The 18627-nt window shown below is 38.7% G+C and overlaps 1 protein-coding gene across 5 annotated transcripts in view; it reads left to right on the top strand.

Annotated features, from left to right (window-relative positions):
• The window catches only part of PCCA (propionyl-CoA carboxylase subunit alpha), a 363650-nt gene that overhangs the window by 234724 nt on the left and 110299 nt on the right, over nt 1-18627 (top strand). For all 5 annotated transcript variants that reach the window (XM_044927096.2, XM_025262608.3, XM_025262607.3 and 2 more), the window contains one exon: nt 3899-4001. In XM_044927096.2, coding sequence (XP_044783031.2) covers nt 3899-4001 — 103 coding nt within the window. The remainder of the gene's footprint in view (nt 1-3898; nt 4002-18627) is intronic.

Below are 18627 nucleotides of genomic sequence, written 5' to 3'. Positions count from 1 at the left end.
TTTTCTAAAATTTAAAATATAACTTTCAGTGATTATTACCATTATGAACATGTTTGTGCTGGTGGAGTTAGTATCAGTATTTTATTTTGAAGTAATTATTGTTAATGTGGTTTCAATAATTTTGCATAAATAGAACACATATGCTTTCAGGTTGGTATGTATTACTATCTTTATAGTTTATACTTTATAGTTAGAGCTTATTTCCATTGCAGAACTTATTGATATTTATATTGGGCCTGTATGCCCCCAAACCCATCCATTTTATTTAAAACCAAAACAAAGCTATTTTAAAACTTACTCAGAGCCAGAAGGAATCTTAACAAATTTTGTTTGTAGAAGAGTGAACTCCTGTAAAGAGATTCCACTGTTTGACTCTGTGTTCTTAGTGTCTCAAGGTCTTGCTTTCACAGAGGAGCCTCTTTGCTACGTTGTTAGAGAAACTGCTGCTTCAGGCGTCGTATGTGAGCTCAGCAGCAGCAGCAGCCTCCCCTGTCACATCACTGTCCCTGCTCTGATCCTTATTTTAAAGCATGGAAGTTTTGGCTCCAAAGGATTGGATGAGTTCCCTGTAACAATGCTAGTAGGATGAATGTGCTGAGATAAGTCCCTCAGCCTTTTAACTCGAAAGAGCCTCTGCACGCTCTGCAGGTCCCTCTCGGGGCAGGTTCCAACATGTATGAAACATGTGGATCCAAAGAAAACAACAGAAAAATAAATAGCAGTTAGATTCTGAAGAGCAGCAACGACATCTCACCACCATCCATAAGGTTGCTTTCCGTGGGAAAACGTGTCCTGCTTTTGAACAGGATGCCAGGATGAGCAGCTTCCCAAGATGCCTCTGGAAACAGAGGCACCACACTTACTGGAAAGAGTTACTGGGCCTCTGTACTGTGAAAAATTTTAAGCATAAAAAATACTTTGGCCAAAAAATACTGATGCCAAGAACTGACTCATTGGAAAAGACCCTGATGCTGGGAAAGATTGAAGGTGGGAGGAGAAGGGGATGACAGAGGATGAGGTGGTTGGATGGCATCGCCAACATGATGGACATGAGTTTGAGCAAGCTCCAGGAGCTGGTGATGGACAGGGAAGCCTGGCGGGCTGTAGTCCATGGGGTCGCAAAGAGTCGGACACGACTGATTCGTGTCCGACTCTTTGGGACCCCATGGACTGCAGCCTGCCAGGCTTCTCTGCCCATGGGGATTCTCCAGGCAAGAAGACTGGAGTGGGTTGCCATTTCCTTCTCCACAGGCCTAGAGGTGGGATAATATGAAATATTTATTATGAAACATTTCTAATAATAAAATGAACACTTGTCTGCATTATTTAATTTTATCCTCAACACACTGTGACCCAGACACTATTACTGTCTTAATTTTATACATAAGGAAACAGACTTTTCTTGAGGTCACAGCTGATTAATGACAGAGCTGGGTTTTCTTCTGTCTTCTCGAGTCACTGGATCCAGAGTTTGTAACCACTGTGGTTAGTTCTCCTGCTCGTGTCAGCTTAGCTCAGTTTGTTTTGTGAAGCAATTTAAGGCCTTGCCCCAGTCAGATATACAAGTCAGGGAATAGTCAAAAATAAATACAGAGTGGGGCCTTCTTTTATTTTAAGGAACTTGACTGATAGTTGGTTGATTAAGGTTTGAGTGTGTGTGCTAAGTTGTTTCAGTCGTGCCTGACTCTTTGTGACCCAATGGACTGCAGCCCTCCAGGCTCCTCTGTCCATGGGATTTTCCAGGCAAGAATGCTCAAGTGGGTTGCCATGCCCTCTTCCAGGGCATCTTCCTGACCGAGGGGTCGAACCCGTGTGCCTTGCATCTCCTGCATTGGCAGGTGGGTTCTTTACCACTAGCTGCGTTGAAGTTTGTCCTGATGTAAAGTAGAAAACTACACAACAGTCCTGAGCAGGACAGTGATCCAGTTATGGCAGATAGCAGGTTCCAGAAAGCCAGGTCGCATAGTAGTCTGTCATTGCGATACTCCTTGGTGGGGGGGGTGGGGAATGGACGGGGGTGTTGACCTCATTTAAAGGTGAGCACCATGAGGTCACCCCTGTAGTCTCAGGCAGCCAAGTGGAGCCTGGGAGCTCGAGTTTCTCCTTCGGCAGCTGGTGCTGTGTCCCTGGGGAGATGGGCTTGGCACCTAGTGGGTGCTCCTCTGATTCGTGCTCACCTCCACCCTTGGCCCTCCTGCCCCAGCCTGCACTGCGGTTTGGGGATAGAAAAGTAAGGCATGATCTTGGGCTTTTAGAAGCTCACAGGCCAGTGGGTGAGACAGGCATAAACAAGTGCCCAGTGGAAAAGATGCCCAGAGGCCAAGATGGGTCGCAGAGTGCCCCTCCTCCTGCTGCTTCTCCCGCTCCTCCTGGCTGCCATATGCCTTCTCTCTCTTCCTCCTCCCCTGTGGGACCCTGTTGTTCTTTCAAGTTCTCATGCGTGAAGCTCTATCCTCTCAAACAGCCCTCTTCAAATGGCCAAAAAATAGTTTTCCAGACCTACAGTGTGCATTATTCTTGATTTGTTGATGCATTTTTAAAAACTTTTCTTTAACTTTCATCTGTGTAGTGTTAAAAACATTTCCTTCGTCTCCAAAAAAATAATTCAGTAAAGAGTGTGCTGAATACAAATATTCACCTAAACTATTATTAATCATCCTCCGTTAGACATTGTGACTAGAGATGATTTGATTCTAGTCACAGTTCTTGTGGCTCTTTTTTTTTTTTTTGACTACACAGAGACTCCTTTGAAATTCAGAGGATGTTAAAGTATTGGCCTGCAACATATTTTTAGAACTAAAACTTAAGGCAGAGTCTGGATACTACATGCTTAGTGCTTAGTCAGTGTAAATAATGCAAATATGCCTTATTTAAATGAGGTTAATTCAGAAATCATTAAAATTTTGTTAGCTTAAAAAATTGGGAGAAACATTTGTATTCTGAAATGTTTGTTTGTCTTAGGCTGCTTGTCCCAGTTTTTCTGGAGTGTGTACCATTGATCATCGCAAGAAAAGACCTGTGTGCTAAAATTAGCATCATTGATGTTGTTTTCTCACCCAGACAAACAAACAAACGAAAAACTGAAACAAAACACATGGACAAAAGGCAGCTTTCGGAAATGATAGCTATGTTTTATTACCTTGATTGTGGTGAGATAACATGAGTGAATGAATATGTCCAAACTCATCAAATACATGTGCAGCTTTTTGCACACAAATTTAACTCAAGCTGGAGAAAGGAAAAAATTAGTATTATAAGGTTTTAAAAATAGTCTTGATAAGTAACCAAATACTGAAAACAAAATAATGCTTAAAGAAGGTTAAATTTTGAAGGAATGTAAAAATTAGGCAACTCAGATTCATAGAATAGATGATGGTACCACAATTTCCGCAGAATGACTGTTGTTGTCTTTGGAGTGTTTTTGTGTGCTAGTTTTTGCTTTTCATCTCTCTAGTTTGCATTTTGGAGAAGGCAGTGGCACCCCACTCCAGTAGTCTTGCCTGGAAAATCCCATGGATGGAGGAGCCTGGTGGGCTGCAGTCCATGGGGTCGCTGAGGGTCGGACACGACTGAGCGACTTCACTTTCACTTTTCACTTTCATGCATTGGAGAAGGAAATGGCAACCCACTCCAGTGTTCTTGCCTGGAGAATCCCAGGGACAGGGGAGCCTGGTGGGCTGCTATCTATGGGGTCACACAGAGTCGGACACGACTGAGGTGACTTAGCAGCAGCAGCAGCAGTTTGCATTTTAAACCTTTTTTCCAAGAATAGAACCTTTTGAAATGTTCTGGAATACAGTGTTTGGCAGTTTTACTCTGCACACTTAATGTCAAAGGAAAATCAGTTTAGTCAGAATAATATAAAATTATTAACTCTTATCTTTTCTTTTGACTTCAGAGTGCCTATTGTAAAACCACAAGTGGCTAGCTGGGAGCTCTCAGTGAAACTGCATGACGAAATTCATACTGTCGTAGTATCCAGCAGTGGGCCAACATTCTCCGTGAGTTTTATTTTTTTTTAATTTTTGACTATCTTGAAATTATCTATGAATATTTATAACAATTTTAGCACATTCCACGAGTCTCATCTTTTGCATCTACAACATAGGTGTGTTTCTGTTTTCATCTTCTTTAGGAAGCTGAATGGAAATGAGATTTTTGTCTCTTATGTTAATGAGGAAATGTATGCCCAGACTTAGCCATGTTCTAAATCCACTTCCTGTTACCTGATTTATTTTTCTGTTGTTATTGAGAAGGAATACTTCCGCCTTTGTTGTAGAGAAGAGCGTCTTTAACCATAATTCCAAATATATGATAGATCTGTTTCTTTTAAGACAAGTAACTTGAAGCCTCATATAACATTTTCTTGAGATTTCATGTTGTTGGACATTCTTTATGCTGAATTTACCTTACAGTGACATTCTTTTTGTTTAGAAGACTTTAACCCCTTGAGTCATACCCATGAGAGAACTGCTTTAGTTTCAGTCTGGTCTGAACTGAACACTGTTCCAGTAAGATTTATACCATGGTATGAATGATATGTTTCGATCCTGTGATTTAAATTGCCAGAAAAATACCGTAAAGAGTTACTATTTTATTATTTATTTATTTAGGCCACATGGCTTGTGGGATATTAGTTCCCTGACCTTGGATTGAATCTGGGCCCTGGCAGTGAAAGTGCTAAGTCCTAATCCCTGGACCGCCAGGGAATTCCCAGGAGTAACTATTTTAACTTGGGTCCTTTTTAACTTTCAGCATGAACCACAGAAGCTGCTACATAGTTACATAGTTAGTATAATGAATATTATATGTTGATTATATATATTATATATGTTAGTATAGTGAATGTTGGGCTTCCCAGGTGGTGCTAGTGTTAGAGAACCTGCCTACCAATGCAGGCGACTTGAGAGATGCAGGTTTGATCCCTGGGTTGGGAAGTTCCCCTGGAGGAGTGCATGGCAACCCATTGAAGTATTCTTGCCTGGAGAATTCCATGGACAGAGGAGCCTGGCGGGTGGCAGTCCATAGGGTCACAGAGAGTTGGACATGACTGAAGTGACTTACCACGCATGCACATAATGAATATTAATCTATATTTCTCTTCTCATGGCTAAGTTGCACTGAGATGTCATTTTACTGGGTGGGGGAGGAAATGACTTTTCATCAAAAAATTTAAACCAGATATGAAAATCAAAATAATGTAATTTCATTGAAAACAGTGCTCGGAGAGGCTTGAGATATGTGGTAAATTCTTATCCCAGGTGGAAAAATACTTCAAGTAAGAATTAATGAGAATTCATTTAATCAGCAAATACTTACTGCATGCCTACTGTGTACTAGGTAAGTGTAAGGCTGTTACACTGGAGAAGGTGACATTTTTATGTGACAGTCACAAGTAAATGAGATTAATTCCTGAGTTAAGGTTGGTCTCCTTGGTTGTCTTTCTTTTTTTTATTGGAATATAATTATTTTGCAGTGTTATGTTAGTATTCTTGCTTGTCTTTAAATTTTGTGATTCATCTATATGCCAGAATTGCTAAAGTATTTGTTACTAAAAGATATTTCACTCAACTGTCTTAAAACAAAAACTGTGATGGAATTAAACCATGTTCTTATGATATATTTTGTGATGAACTTATATGATTCTTTATATTTCTCCTTTCTATATGATCATTTGAAAAATAACTCTGTAAGTGGACACTTAACTATGCATCAAATTGAGTAGCAAATTACATGTGTTGAATATTAAAAGATAATATAGTATAGTATTTTCCTAGGGGAAGGTTAGCTTTGCAAAAATGTAGACCTTAGCATAATTTTCAGTTCTGTACTGAGTCACCACTGAAGTGTTACTGTTAATCTGATACAGTGTTTTTCTAAGCAGTGCCTTGTTTAATAAGAAAACTGCCCAGCTTATGTCTATGAGTTGTTATTTCTCTGTGCTTGTTTCAGATTCCATGTTGGAAAGCTATAGATCATTGGCACAGTTCAAGTGATATCTGTCGAGTTTTCGTTGTAGAATTACCCCATTTTACTTTTCAGCTCATGATGTGTTTAAAAAACCCATCAAAATTAATACATTAAAAATTTCCCTGGAAAATATCCACCTTGATATATAGTACAAAAACTACTTCCTGTATGTATTGGCTTAGCTACTATCAGAAGCATCAGGCATAATAAAAATTGAGCATTCCTGATAGTATATCCCTTTTTCCTGACCATATTTGGATTGAGCTTCATTTAGCATCAGTGTTATGAAAGGAGACAAGTTGAATAGTGTGCAGTAAGTAAAGGCTTTCATTGGTATTAGATTTTAATAGAGGGGAACTCCTGCTTTTAGAGTCTCAGAAGGGAGAGTTGTGACCATTTACTTGTTTTTCTAGATCACCCTCTGCCACATCAGTAGGAAATTAGCCAAGAGGTGACAGTCTAGGTTAGTGACACCAGAGGTAATACATATTTGTTTTCCTTACAGTAATGTGTTCATGTTTTCTGAAAGTCTTTTATTTAATTAAAAATTTTTTAAAAATAATAAGATATTCAAATGAGGAAAATATAGCAAATTTACAAATCTCTATGTAGGTCTCCTATTAAAAAAAAGAAAAAAGTAGTAGATACAGCTAAATCTCTTCTTTACATCATCCCATTCTGCTCTCTCCTTCTCTAGAGATGACATCATTTGTGAAGGTACCACGTGTCTTTCTTGTACATGTTGTTACAGTTTCAGTGTGCCGTAATAATAATGAAATATTTCATGTACCATAATAATGATGAAAAAGATGCGAAAAATATATATATCAATACTTAATGATATCATTTATGTAAGATTTTAAAATGCACAAAGCTAAAACAGTTCCATTTACAATAGCATCAAAAAGAGTAAGATACTTAGGAATAAACTTAAACATAGAGGACAAAGACTTGCACACTGGAAAATATAAAATGTTGCTGAAATAAATTAAAGAGGACACAAATAAATGGAAAGCCATCTCACGTTCATGGATTTGAAGACTTAATGTATGCTATAATGTCAGTATACTCAAAGCATATAGATTCAGTGTCATCCCTATCAAAATCCCAACAGAATTTTTGCAGAAATAGGAAAAAATCCAAAAATTCATATGGAATCTCAGGGATCCCCCAATAGTTAAAACAATGTTGAAAAAAGAAGAACAAAAGTTGGAGAACTCGCATACTTCCTGATATCAGATTTTATTTTTAAACTACAGTAATCAAAACAGCATGAACACCAGTAAGACAGCACGCAGACCAAGAGAATAGAGAGCCCAGAAATAAACCCGTGGATAAGTAATCGAGTGATTTTTGACAGGAGTGCTAAGATCATTCCATAAGGAAAGGACGGTCTTTTCAACAAATAGTACTGAGAAAAATTGGATATCCACATGCCAAAGAATGAAATTGGACCTTTTACCTTACTCCTTATGCAAAAGGAGTTCAAAATGTATGAAAGACCTAAATGAAAAAACTAGAGCTATAAAACTCTTAGGAAAAAATAGTCATTACATTGGACTTGATAATTTCTTGGTTATGACATCTGAAACATAGGCAACACAAGAAAAATAGGTAAGTTAGAGTGCGTCAACTTTATAACTTTTGTGCATCAAAATCAGCGAACGGAAAGGCAGTGCACGGAATGAGAGAAAATATTTGCATATGCAGGATACATTTGCATATTATTCAGAAGGCAATGGCACCCCAGTCCCGTACTCTTGCCTGGAAAATCCCATGGACAGAGGAGCCTGGTGGGCTGCAGTCCATGGGGTCACTACAAGTCGGACACAACTGAGCGACTTCACTTTCACTTTTCACTTTCATGCATTGGAGGAGGAAATGGCAACCCACTCCAGAATTCTTGCCTGGAGAATCCCAGGGACGGGGGAGCCTGGTGGGCTGCCGTCTATGGGGTCGCACAGAGTCGGACACGACTGAAGTGACTTAGCAGCAGCAGCAGCAGCAGCAGCAGCAGCAGAATATATAAACTAACTTACAGAAGCAATCTATTTTAAACATGGGCAAAGGACTTATTACAAAGTTAAAAATATCTACATTAGTAGATAAATAAAAGAATTACTAAGAAAGGGACAATTAGCAGGCAGTATAACAGAGTGATTTGGACACTATGTTGTGATTTGCTGTTAAGAGCTATCTGCTCTTAGTAAATTAATTCCTCTAAATTTCAGTTTCCTCCTCTGTCAAATGGAGATAAAGTATAATGTATTTTAATTGGATAGAGTGAAATGATATATTTAAAGAGCTTGGAATGTTGTCCAGAACAAATTAAATGTTGGTTGTTAGTAGTGCTAAAAGTACTACAGTAAAAATCTAAATTATTACCAAAAATAAAGTGAAATAAATAAAAATGGGCAATGAACTTGAATAGACATTTCTTTAAAGAAGATACACAGATGACTGATAAACATGTGAAAACATGCTTGACATCACTAATCATCAAGGAATCACAAATCAGAACTATAACTGGAGGCCAATTCATAGCAGTTAGGATGGCTACTATCAAACAAAGCTCCAGAAAATAGTAAGTGTTGGCGAGTATGAATGAAATTGGAACCCTTGTGCACCGTTCATGCAGCTGCTGTGGAAAACAGTACTGTGGTTTATGTAAAAAGTTAAAAGTTGATAAGATCTGGCAATTCCACTGCTGGGTGTTTATCCCAGACGATTGAAAGCAGGATCTTGAAGAGATACTCACACACTCATCTTTAGCAGTCTAAGTCACAATAGCCAAGAAGTGGAACCAACCCAAGGGTCCAGTGCCAAGTGAATGGATAAGCAAAATATATACATAAAATGAAATATTATTTAACCTTTAAATGGAAGAAAGTTCTGACACATTTTATCAGACTTCATACAAATTTGATAGAGACTTTGGCCCCCTCATGCAAAGAGTTGACTCATTGGAAAAGACCCTGATGCTGGGAGGGATTGGGGGCAGGAGGAGAAGGGGATGACAGAGGATGAGATGGCTGATCCCATCACTGACTCGATGGACGTGAGTTTGAGTGAACTCCGGGAGTTGGTGATGGACAGGGAGGCCTGGCATGCTGCGATTTCATGGGGTCGCAAAGAGTTGGACACGACTGAGCGACTGAACTGAACTGAACTGCAAATTAGTATTTTACTGAAAAACTTTTCAGTAGGGAGGATGAAAATTTGGGGAAATAAAGCAAGCAGTGAAAAAGCAGTAAAAGATATTTTATATATCTTAGGTTTTTATTCTAATGCTGAATATGAGTCAAAATGAATAGCATCATTAAGAAGAAAAGAACCTGATACGTACAAGGCTGAGATATTATTTAGGTTATTAAGGTGATAAACTGATATATGTAAAAACCAAATTTCGTTTATAGTATTTTCATGACTGCCTTCTGGATTCCCAGGATGTTTCCCATTTCTCTTTTATTCTGCATAATACAAAACTGGAAAATATTCATGTGTTGATGTTAAAGATAATGGACTTAAATTCATGTTGAAGAAAAATGTCAGAGTACTCTTGACATGACAAAACTTAGCTTGGAAATTTGGGTTTCCCAAGGATGTAAAAATGAACACTGTACATGCTCTAAAAAATCTTTTTTGCCCAGTATTTCATGTTAACTACTAATAAACTGTTCCCTGGGTGGCTCAGTGGTAAAGAATCCACCTGCCAGTGCAGGAGATGCAAGAGACATAGGTTTGATTCCTGGGTCAGGAAGATCCCCTGGTGCAGGAAATGGTAACCCACTCCCGTGTTCTTGCCTGGGAAATTCCCTGGATAAAGTAGCCTGGCAGGCCGCAGTCCATGGGGTTGCAAAGAGTGGGACCCAACTGAGCACACACAGCACTAATAAACTAGAGAAAAGTTGTAATGTTCCTACTGAATTAGAGATTCTTTGTTACAGTGAATGACTGAGAAATTTTTCTACAGACCTTGTGAAATGCTTCTTAAGAATAATCAGAATCCTTAGAGTATTGAATTTTGTCATATCAATATAATTTTTATGTTAATGGTTATAAAGAAAAATCTAAATGATCTAAAATAACATTAAATATTAAGATCAAGAAAAACAGCACTTTTTTTTTTTTTAACTTTTTTCAGTTTATTTTCCTAAATGAGATTTTTTTTTTTGCTTCTTATATACAGGTCAAAACTTAACTTTTTGATAGGCGTAAAACTTTGCTACGATTTTAAATTGTGGTCACAATCCTTTCATTCTTTCAATTTCAAGTATGTTTTGTATTGATAAAATTTATACTAAAAGTTAAATGGCGAAGATTCATTTCTGGAATAGCAGCAAACTAACTATAATTGATGAATATTATTTAAGAAATCTCTATTTACAGATTTATATGCTGTTGTATGTCAAAAACTCGACAAAAGCCAGTAAGAAACTGCCACAAATAATACAACAGGTTAGCAAGGGTACAGGAAACAAAACATATAAAAATCAATAGTATTTCTACTCACTTTCAATGAGCACTCCAAAAATAAAATTATGAAAACAATTTCATTAACAAAAGCATCCAAAGAATAAAATACTTAAGAGTAAATTTAGCAAAAGAAGTGCAATACCTATACTGTGAAATCTTCAAGCTATTGAAAATTTATGAATCGAAGTGACTTAGTTCATGAATTGAATGACTTAACATTATAAAGATGGCAGTACTTCCCAAATTGGTCTACAGATTAAACATAGTTTTTATCAGAATCCAAGCTTTATTTTTGTCAGAAATTGATGCTGACATTCAAGCTGATACTAACACTCAAATAGAAATGTAAAGAATCCAGAATAGACCATACAATTTTGAAAAAGAGAATAAAGTTGGAGAACTCACTTCCTCCTTTCAAAACTTATAAAATTGTCTTGAAATCAAGACCGTGCAGTATTTGCATAAAGAAACTTATAGATCAATCAGTAGAATAGAATTGAGAATCCAGAAGCCCATAAATGTATGGCCAAGTGATTTGTGACAAAGGTGCCAAAATTATTCAGTAGGAAAAGAATAACCTTTTTAACAAGTAGTGCTGGAACGATTAGGTATCCATGCATAAGAAGAATGAAGTTGGGTCCCTACCTCATATTGAATTAATATAACAAAATCCCACATGGATACAAGATATGACATATGGAGATAAAGCAATAAAACTCTAAGGAGAAGACACAGGAGTACATCTTCGTGACCGTGCACGTAGCATTGGTTTCTTAGATTTGACCCAAAAGCACAAGCATCAAAAAAAATTATTTTGATGCTTGTCAAAATTTAAAACGCTGCTTCAAAAAATACTAGCAAGAAATAGAAAGGACAAACCACAGAATGAAAAAAATATTTTCAAATAATATATCCAGCAAAGCACTTGCATTTAAAATACATAAAGAACAGTTAATACTAAAGACAATAATAAAACTTAATAATAATGACAATATAGTATAAAAATAAGCAAAGAACCTAAACAGACATTTCTGAAAGAAAATATCCAGTTGTCAATAAGCAAATACACAGGTATTCAGCATCCTTCGTCATCAGGGATATGCAAATCTAAAGCACAGTGAGATGCCACGTCACACCTACCAGAATGGCTACAGTAAGCAAGTCAGATAATAACAGGTAGGGTTGAAGATGGAGAGAAATTGGCACCCTCACACACTGTTGGCGAGAGTGTAAAATGATGCAACCACTTTGGAAAACAAGCTGATATTTCCTCAAAAAGTTAAACATCTAGGTTATCCAGAACCTCAGTTCTATCATGAGTATTTTATCATGAGTATTTAAGTATTTTTAGACTTACTTATATCTTTGTAACTGTGGTGGATGCATTTTACCTTTCAGATAATATTTCACATAATAATTTTTCCGAGTAATAGTTGCCAGGCGGCTGCTGCTGCTGCTGCTAAGTCGCTTCAGTTGTGTCCGACTCTGTGCGGCCCCATAGACGGCAGCCCACCAGGCTCCCCCGTCCCTGGGATTCTCCAGGCAAGAACACTGGAGTGGGTTGCCATTTCCTTCTGCATGAAAGTGAAAAGTGAAAATGAAGTCGCTCAGTGGTGTCTGACCCTTAGCGACCCCATGGACTGCAGCCTACCAAGCTCCTCTGTCCATGGAAGTTTCCAGGCAAGAGTACCAGAGTGGGGTGCCGTTGGCTAGATGTCAGCAACTAAAAGACAAATTAAATAGGAATATATATTTATTTACCCTGTCTACTAAACAATTTGGTAACATTGATATTTGTCAGCCTACTAATTCTACCTCTAGAAATTCATTCCAAGGAAGCAGTGAAAAATTGCTAATATGAACATGGTATTGTATTGGGAAGGAAAAGATGAATTCATGGCAGAGATAGCCAGGGAAGCAGTCTCACTTACAGTAAGGAGACTTGAAAGTGATTGAGATACAGTGATAAATGCTTTAATGGAGGTCCCTTCAACTAGTTAAATCCATGAGAAAGAAGAAAGCAGTCATCTGCCTGGGGGAAAGGAAAGATGTAGGGGAAGATGCAAGTTTTCCTTGGCTGAGATGACTAATGAATAACTATTTAGAACATGATTTTTGCATAAGCCAGGACTTGAGTCCTGAGTCACAGTTTAAGAAGGTAAGGAGAAACATTGAGACTTGTTGGCATGGGAAACCAAAGCTTGTGGAAAAATCAGAGACATCTTTTATAGATAATTTTGACTTTTTATTATGGGAATGTTTGCTTTCTTTATTGTTAAGTATAGTTAGAGGTTTTCTTGTCTTGTTGTAATTATATTGTTTTCTGATACTTATTTTAGCCTATTCAAAGGTATCTTCATGAAATAGCTGATTACTTTGGTCTGTTCTATAGAGTTTGTGCCTTGTCTCAAGCACTGTGTTAAACACTTGACCTATGTTCTAAATGAGATAGTGATAAACTGCAAGGTCAATGTTATTAGCTTTAGTTGACAGAAGAGTTGGAAACTGACTTTCAGAAATACTAACGCATATATATGGAATTTGGAAAGATGGTAACAATAACCCTGTGTACGAGACAGCAAAAGAGACACTGATGTATAGAACAGTCTTATGGACTCTGTGGGAGAGGGAGAGGGTGGGAAGATTTGGGAGAATGGCATTGAAACATGTAAAATATCATGTATGGAACGAATTGCCAGTCCAGGTTCGATGCACGATACTGGATGCTTGGGGCTGGTGCACTGGGACTACCCGGAGGGATGGTGTGGGGAGGGGGGAGGGAGGAGGGTTCAGGATGGGGAACACGTGTATGCCTGTGGCGGATTCATTTTGATATTTGGCAAAACTAATACAATTATGTAAAATTTAAAAATAAAATAAAATTTAAAAAAAAATGAAAAAAAATAAAAATAAAAATAAAGCTGAAGTCACATAGCTTAGGAACATAGGATCCAAGATTAAACCCGTATCAGTATGATTCCAAGGCCTGTGAACTGGTACCTCTCTGTATCTGACTTTACAAAGTACTTTTGCTAGAGAAAATTCGGAGAAATAGTAGCACCAACTTGGAAAATTAGCTCCGTTAGACTCTGGACACATCTTTGTTAATCTAAGGAATAATACATTTCTAGTCAGAACAGTTTTGTCACATGATAATAGGAAGTTTCTTTGTGTTAAACATTGAGGCTCAAGTCACTCCATTTAAAGGCGGCCTAGAAGACATCACAAGAGCGTGAATAAATCATAGTATTACATAATGTACAGTTTCACAAAGTGTACAGTTAGAGATACTGGTTAAGAGTAGTTTGTCAGAAAGCATTTTCAGTGTCTTACTACTCTTGTAGATGTTAACATGTTTTTCAAGTTGTGTTAAAGTTCAAAGTACTGATTTTTCGTGGTAATTTTACAGTCTTATCCAAGCAAGTAGTAATTTTTAGAGCAACACAAGATTTGAAGTACGTAAGATATTGCATCTATAAGATTTTGTTTGTGCTTGCATTTTGTTTCAATAATGTTCATTTTGGTTGATGTAAAATTGTCTCAACTTGAGATGCCTGTGGTGGAGGGAGGGAAATGTTTTGTAATAGTCATATTATTGAAATTACCACCTTGTATTTTTCTTCTCAAAGGAAGAATATGGTGATGAGCATAAGAATAAAAAATAATAATTACATATGGATGCATAATAAGAAATAATTATATATGCATTGTGTGAGGTTTTTCTTTCTCTAGTATAGCCAGCTCTTTCCCATTTTTTCCTACCACTGTGCATTTTGTTCTAGATTTCCTGACAAAGAAAACATTCCACCAGAGTTTGTTTTGATATTTAGAGAACATTTTGAAAATGTAGTTTTAAGTGGAGCTGACTATTTTTTATGTAACATTTTTCAAAACGATGAAGAATTAAAGGAACTTAGCACACACCAATAAATAATCTTGTGTACAAATTAACCCTTTCTTCATGTTTTCAAATGTAAATGAAAAGAATTTTTTTTTTTTAGTTTTACTAGTTTATTGCTACCAACCCATCTCCTTCCACCTTCCTCACGCATGCATGCTCCATCATGTAACCCCATGGACTGCAGCCCACCAGGCTCCTCTGTCCATGGACTTTTCCAGGCAACAATACTGTAGTGGGTTGCCATTTCCTTCTCCAGGAAATCTTCAATAAGAGTTTATACCTGCAGTTTACATATAATCTGGTTTTTATCTCATTTGCAGAGAGTAATGCTAAATCATGTAGGTACTAGAATTTGTATAGGGACATGGTAAGAATCATGATTCTTCTTTAAAAAAATAATTTTCAAATACCCGCCTTAGAAAAAAAAAACATTATTATTGTATCTCTCTCTCTTCCTCTGCGTCAAAGAATATTTTATTCCTGAACGTAGGAGGGGGTCAAATAAACAAGATTGTAGAAAAATAAAGTCTGAAGAGTACATCATGCACAGCTTGATCTGTTTACTTTTTAAATGCCACCTTGTTCAGTGGATCTGGCACTGCACTTGTGAACCATAGGACTAGATTTCACAAAAAGATGAGGCTCCTGCCCATGTAATCTGGAAAATTGCTTGTCTAATGGGGTGCATAGGTGCACCTGTACCCTCTTGAGTGACTCAGTCATGTTGTGCTCGAGAGTGAAGTAACTTGTTATGTGACTAAATGAAGGGGAAAAAGAAGTTATGAAAGCCAGCTACTTTAGAAATGAAAAGCTAAATGGTATTGGTTGTTATCACATTAAGGTTGGCAAATACTATAATTAAAACTTAAAGTGATTTTTGGTGTTACTGCCTGGTTTCAGCCACTTTCTGATAAATTTTATTTGGAATCAAATTTTCAGTGTGGACACCAGATATTCAGGTTGAGTTCAGCTCAATTTTATAAGTACTTATAGATAATCCATAGTAATCCAGTAGCCTTTTATGGGCACTGGTAAAAGTTCTATCACAAAAATTCATTGTAAGTCATTTTATTTATTTTGTCATGATACTGATGGCCTCTCTGACTTATTTGTACATAAATAAACAGTGAAAACACAGTTGAGTGCCTTTGCTGAGTGACTTGACCATTAGATGAATTTCAGTATATTTGTAGCCACTCTACATTTATCATTTAGCTGTAATATAGTTTCATAGCCATTTATTGGATGCTTCAAATGACATAGTTCCTGGAGAACCAATAGTAATCAAGAGAGATGATGTCTGACTCTCTGTAAAATTTGTCACCTGTAGAGGGTGACGAGGACTGTCCTTCAGCGTATGTGAAGTGTTTAACATGGTGCTTGAGACAAGGCACATATTCTATAGAAGAGACCAAAGTAATCAGTTGTCTCATGAAGATACCTTTGAACAGGCTAAAATGATAATATAATTAGAATGAGACAAGGAAATCTCTCTCTGTACTATTTAGATAAACGCTGTGTCAGGTAGAACGAGTGGATGATGCCAGGGAGTGGCGGATGCTATGGAGGCCACCTGGTGTGGGGTGGGGGTCTGACCTGGACATGCGTGGCTGTGGGTGGACTTAGGAAGGAAATAAAGGCCAAACTGAGTCCTGTGGAAGTCCGCGTGGGGAGGGAGGGGAGAGAGGTCAGAGTTTGAAAGCATACGTAAAAACTGTAAAAAGGGCTAAAAGATTGTGTGATATGGCTGGGGAAATGGAAGAGTTGGAACGTGGAAAGCTTGTAGGGGACCTGGTGGCAGGGAGGGAAGGTGGTGAGAGCAGAGGTGTGAGGGGTGACACCAAGATGAAGTGAGCAGAGGCCCGATGGTGCAGGGATGGGAGATGGAAGTCTTGCCACGTGTTCACGTGGAGAACAGCCCTGACCATCTGCCTGCAAGATACAAGCTGGGTTGAAAAAAACATTAATTGTTAGAAAGAAAGTTGCCTACTATACCTGTACTGTACTGTACTTTGGAAGAAACAAAACACTTTTATGAATAGGTTAAATACAGGATAAATACCCACTGCATATCTTGTTTGAAAAGTTTTGAAAATCGGTTGTTGTTCAGTCGCTAAGTCATGCCCGACTCTTTGTGTTAATGGTGTGGATTTATCTGGAGAGCAGGGAGAACCAGAGAAGGCCTTCCTTCAGGAAACTGGATCAGAGTTGCCTGTGAGAAAGAACATCCTCAGGCTACGCTACAGAGAGTAGCTTGCAGGAGTGCGGGGTGAAGAAGTCTTAGTGTCCACTGAGGCAGCATTGCAAATAGGAGGCACTAGTATCCTCAGCCGGAGAAGGCAATGGCACCCCACTCCAGCACTCTTGCCTGGAAAGTCCCATGGACGGAGGAGCCTGGTAGGCTGCAGTCTGTGGGGTCGCTAGGAGTTGGACACGACTGAGCGACTTCACTTTCACTTTTCACTTTCATGCATTGGAGAAGGAAATGGCAACTCGCTCCAGTGTTCTTGCCTGGAAAATCCCAGGGATGGGGGAGCCTGGTGGGCTGCCGTCTATGGGGTCACACAGAGTCGGACACGACTGAAGCGACTTAGCAGCAGCAGCAGCAGCAGTATCCTCAGCTCCGATTATTTTGGCAGTGGGAAAAAAATACATCGACAGGAGAGAGACTTAAAATGTAGAATTAGCTGCACAGCAATTGTTGAGTAGTAATAATATTCTGAGTTGTTTGTTAATTCTAGCCCTCTCTTACCAGAGCAATTTAGAAGTATGTTCTAGAGAATACTGTTGATGGAAGGAGGTTTCTAGAAAGTCTAACTTGTGTTTAAATTGATAACTTGTGAGGATTAATAGACTCTGTACCTTGGTCACTGTTAAGAACGAATAGATTTGTGTCGTTGTTCAGTCGCTCAGTCGTGTCCGACTCGTTGCGACCCCATGGACTGCGGTACACCAGGCTTCCCTGTCCTTCACCATCTACTGGAATTTGTGTCATATTTTTGGTGAACACTTGTTTGCTGTCAGATTCTTTTACTTAACTACTTCTGGTGAAGTTGAGAGGTGGTTAACGGCTACTGTTTTGTCTTTGGCGTTGTTTTTACCTGAGGAAGCAGTAAGGGAGTTCAGGTCTCTTAAGTGGCCAATTAGTCACTTGCTATCATATGATAGAATTTAATTCCTTCATTGCATTTATCACAAACTTTAATTATGTACCTTCTGTTTTTCTTTTTCCATTTGACTAAGTTCCATCTCTTTACACTAAAATATAATCTTTATAAGGATGGGGACCTTGTCTTGGTGGTTATGCCTTGTACTTCTCAGGAAGTATTTGTTGGGAGAGAGGGATGGGAGGAGGGGAGGAAGGGCCAAAGAGGAGGAGAGGTGGGGAGAGAGCTTCCTATACCATTTGAGATTAACTGGAACATTCTGCGAGTAACAGCTGCTCTAATACTGCAAGGACCTAAGACGCCCACAGTTTGTCTCTTAAATGTTAAACGTCCTTTGTGGGTGTGCTGGGGCTCTTCCTGACCAGGAGGCTCGGGCTGCCATGCTGCTGGTCGCTCTGACCACGGGAAAGAATGAGCATGGGGACTCATGACGGGTTCTTGGAGCTTTAGCCAGCACCCTCCCGCTCATGCTCCATCCCATCGCAACAGTGGGCCGTGTGACCATGCCTCTCCTTAGGGGATGGGAGATGAAGTCTTACCATGTATCCACGTGGAGAACAGCCCTAACCACCCACCTCCTTGCAAGATACCTTGCAAGTTGAAAAGCATTCATTTTTGTTAGAAAGGAAGTTGCTTACTATATACAGTAGTGTGCTTTTGAGGAAATAAAACAGTTTTATGAATAGGTTATATGCAGGATAAATATCCACTGCATACTCAGCATTGACAGGCAGGTTTTGTTTTTTTTTTTACCACTAGCGCCACCTGGAGCCGTAGTGGCTCAGAGAGGAAAGAATCTGCCTGCAATTCAGGAGACCCGATTTTGATCCCTGGTTTGGGAAGATCCCCTGGAGAAGGGAATGGCTGCCCACTGCAATATTTTTGCCTGGAGAATTCCGTGGACAGAAGCCTGGAAGGCTATAGTCCTAGGGGTTGCAAAGAGTCGGACACGACTAAGCGACTAACACTTGGGACACCCAAGATTGCTGGGTGATTAAAGAGAGCAGGGCCAGAAGCCCTGGGTCTCCTAATGGCTAGTTCTTCTCTTTATATTGAGCTCTCTGCAATGGAAAGAAACTTAAATTTAGCATCTATGCAGATGGTGTTAGTTTT

This window comes from Bubalus bubalis, chromosome 13 (genome assembly GCF_019923935.1).
Source record: "Bubalus bubalis isolate 160015118507 breed Murrah chromosome 13, NDDB_SH_1, whole genome shotgun sequence".
Lineage (NCBI taxonomy): Eukaryota > Metazoa > Chordata > Mammalia > Artiodactyla > Bovidae > Bubalus > Bubalus bubalis.
This window is presented reverse-complemented; position numbering and strand designations above follow the sequence as displayed.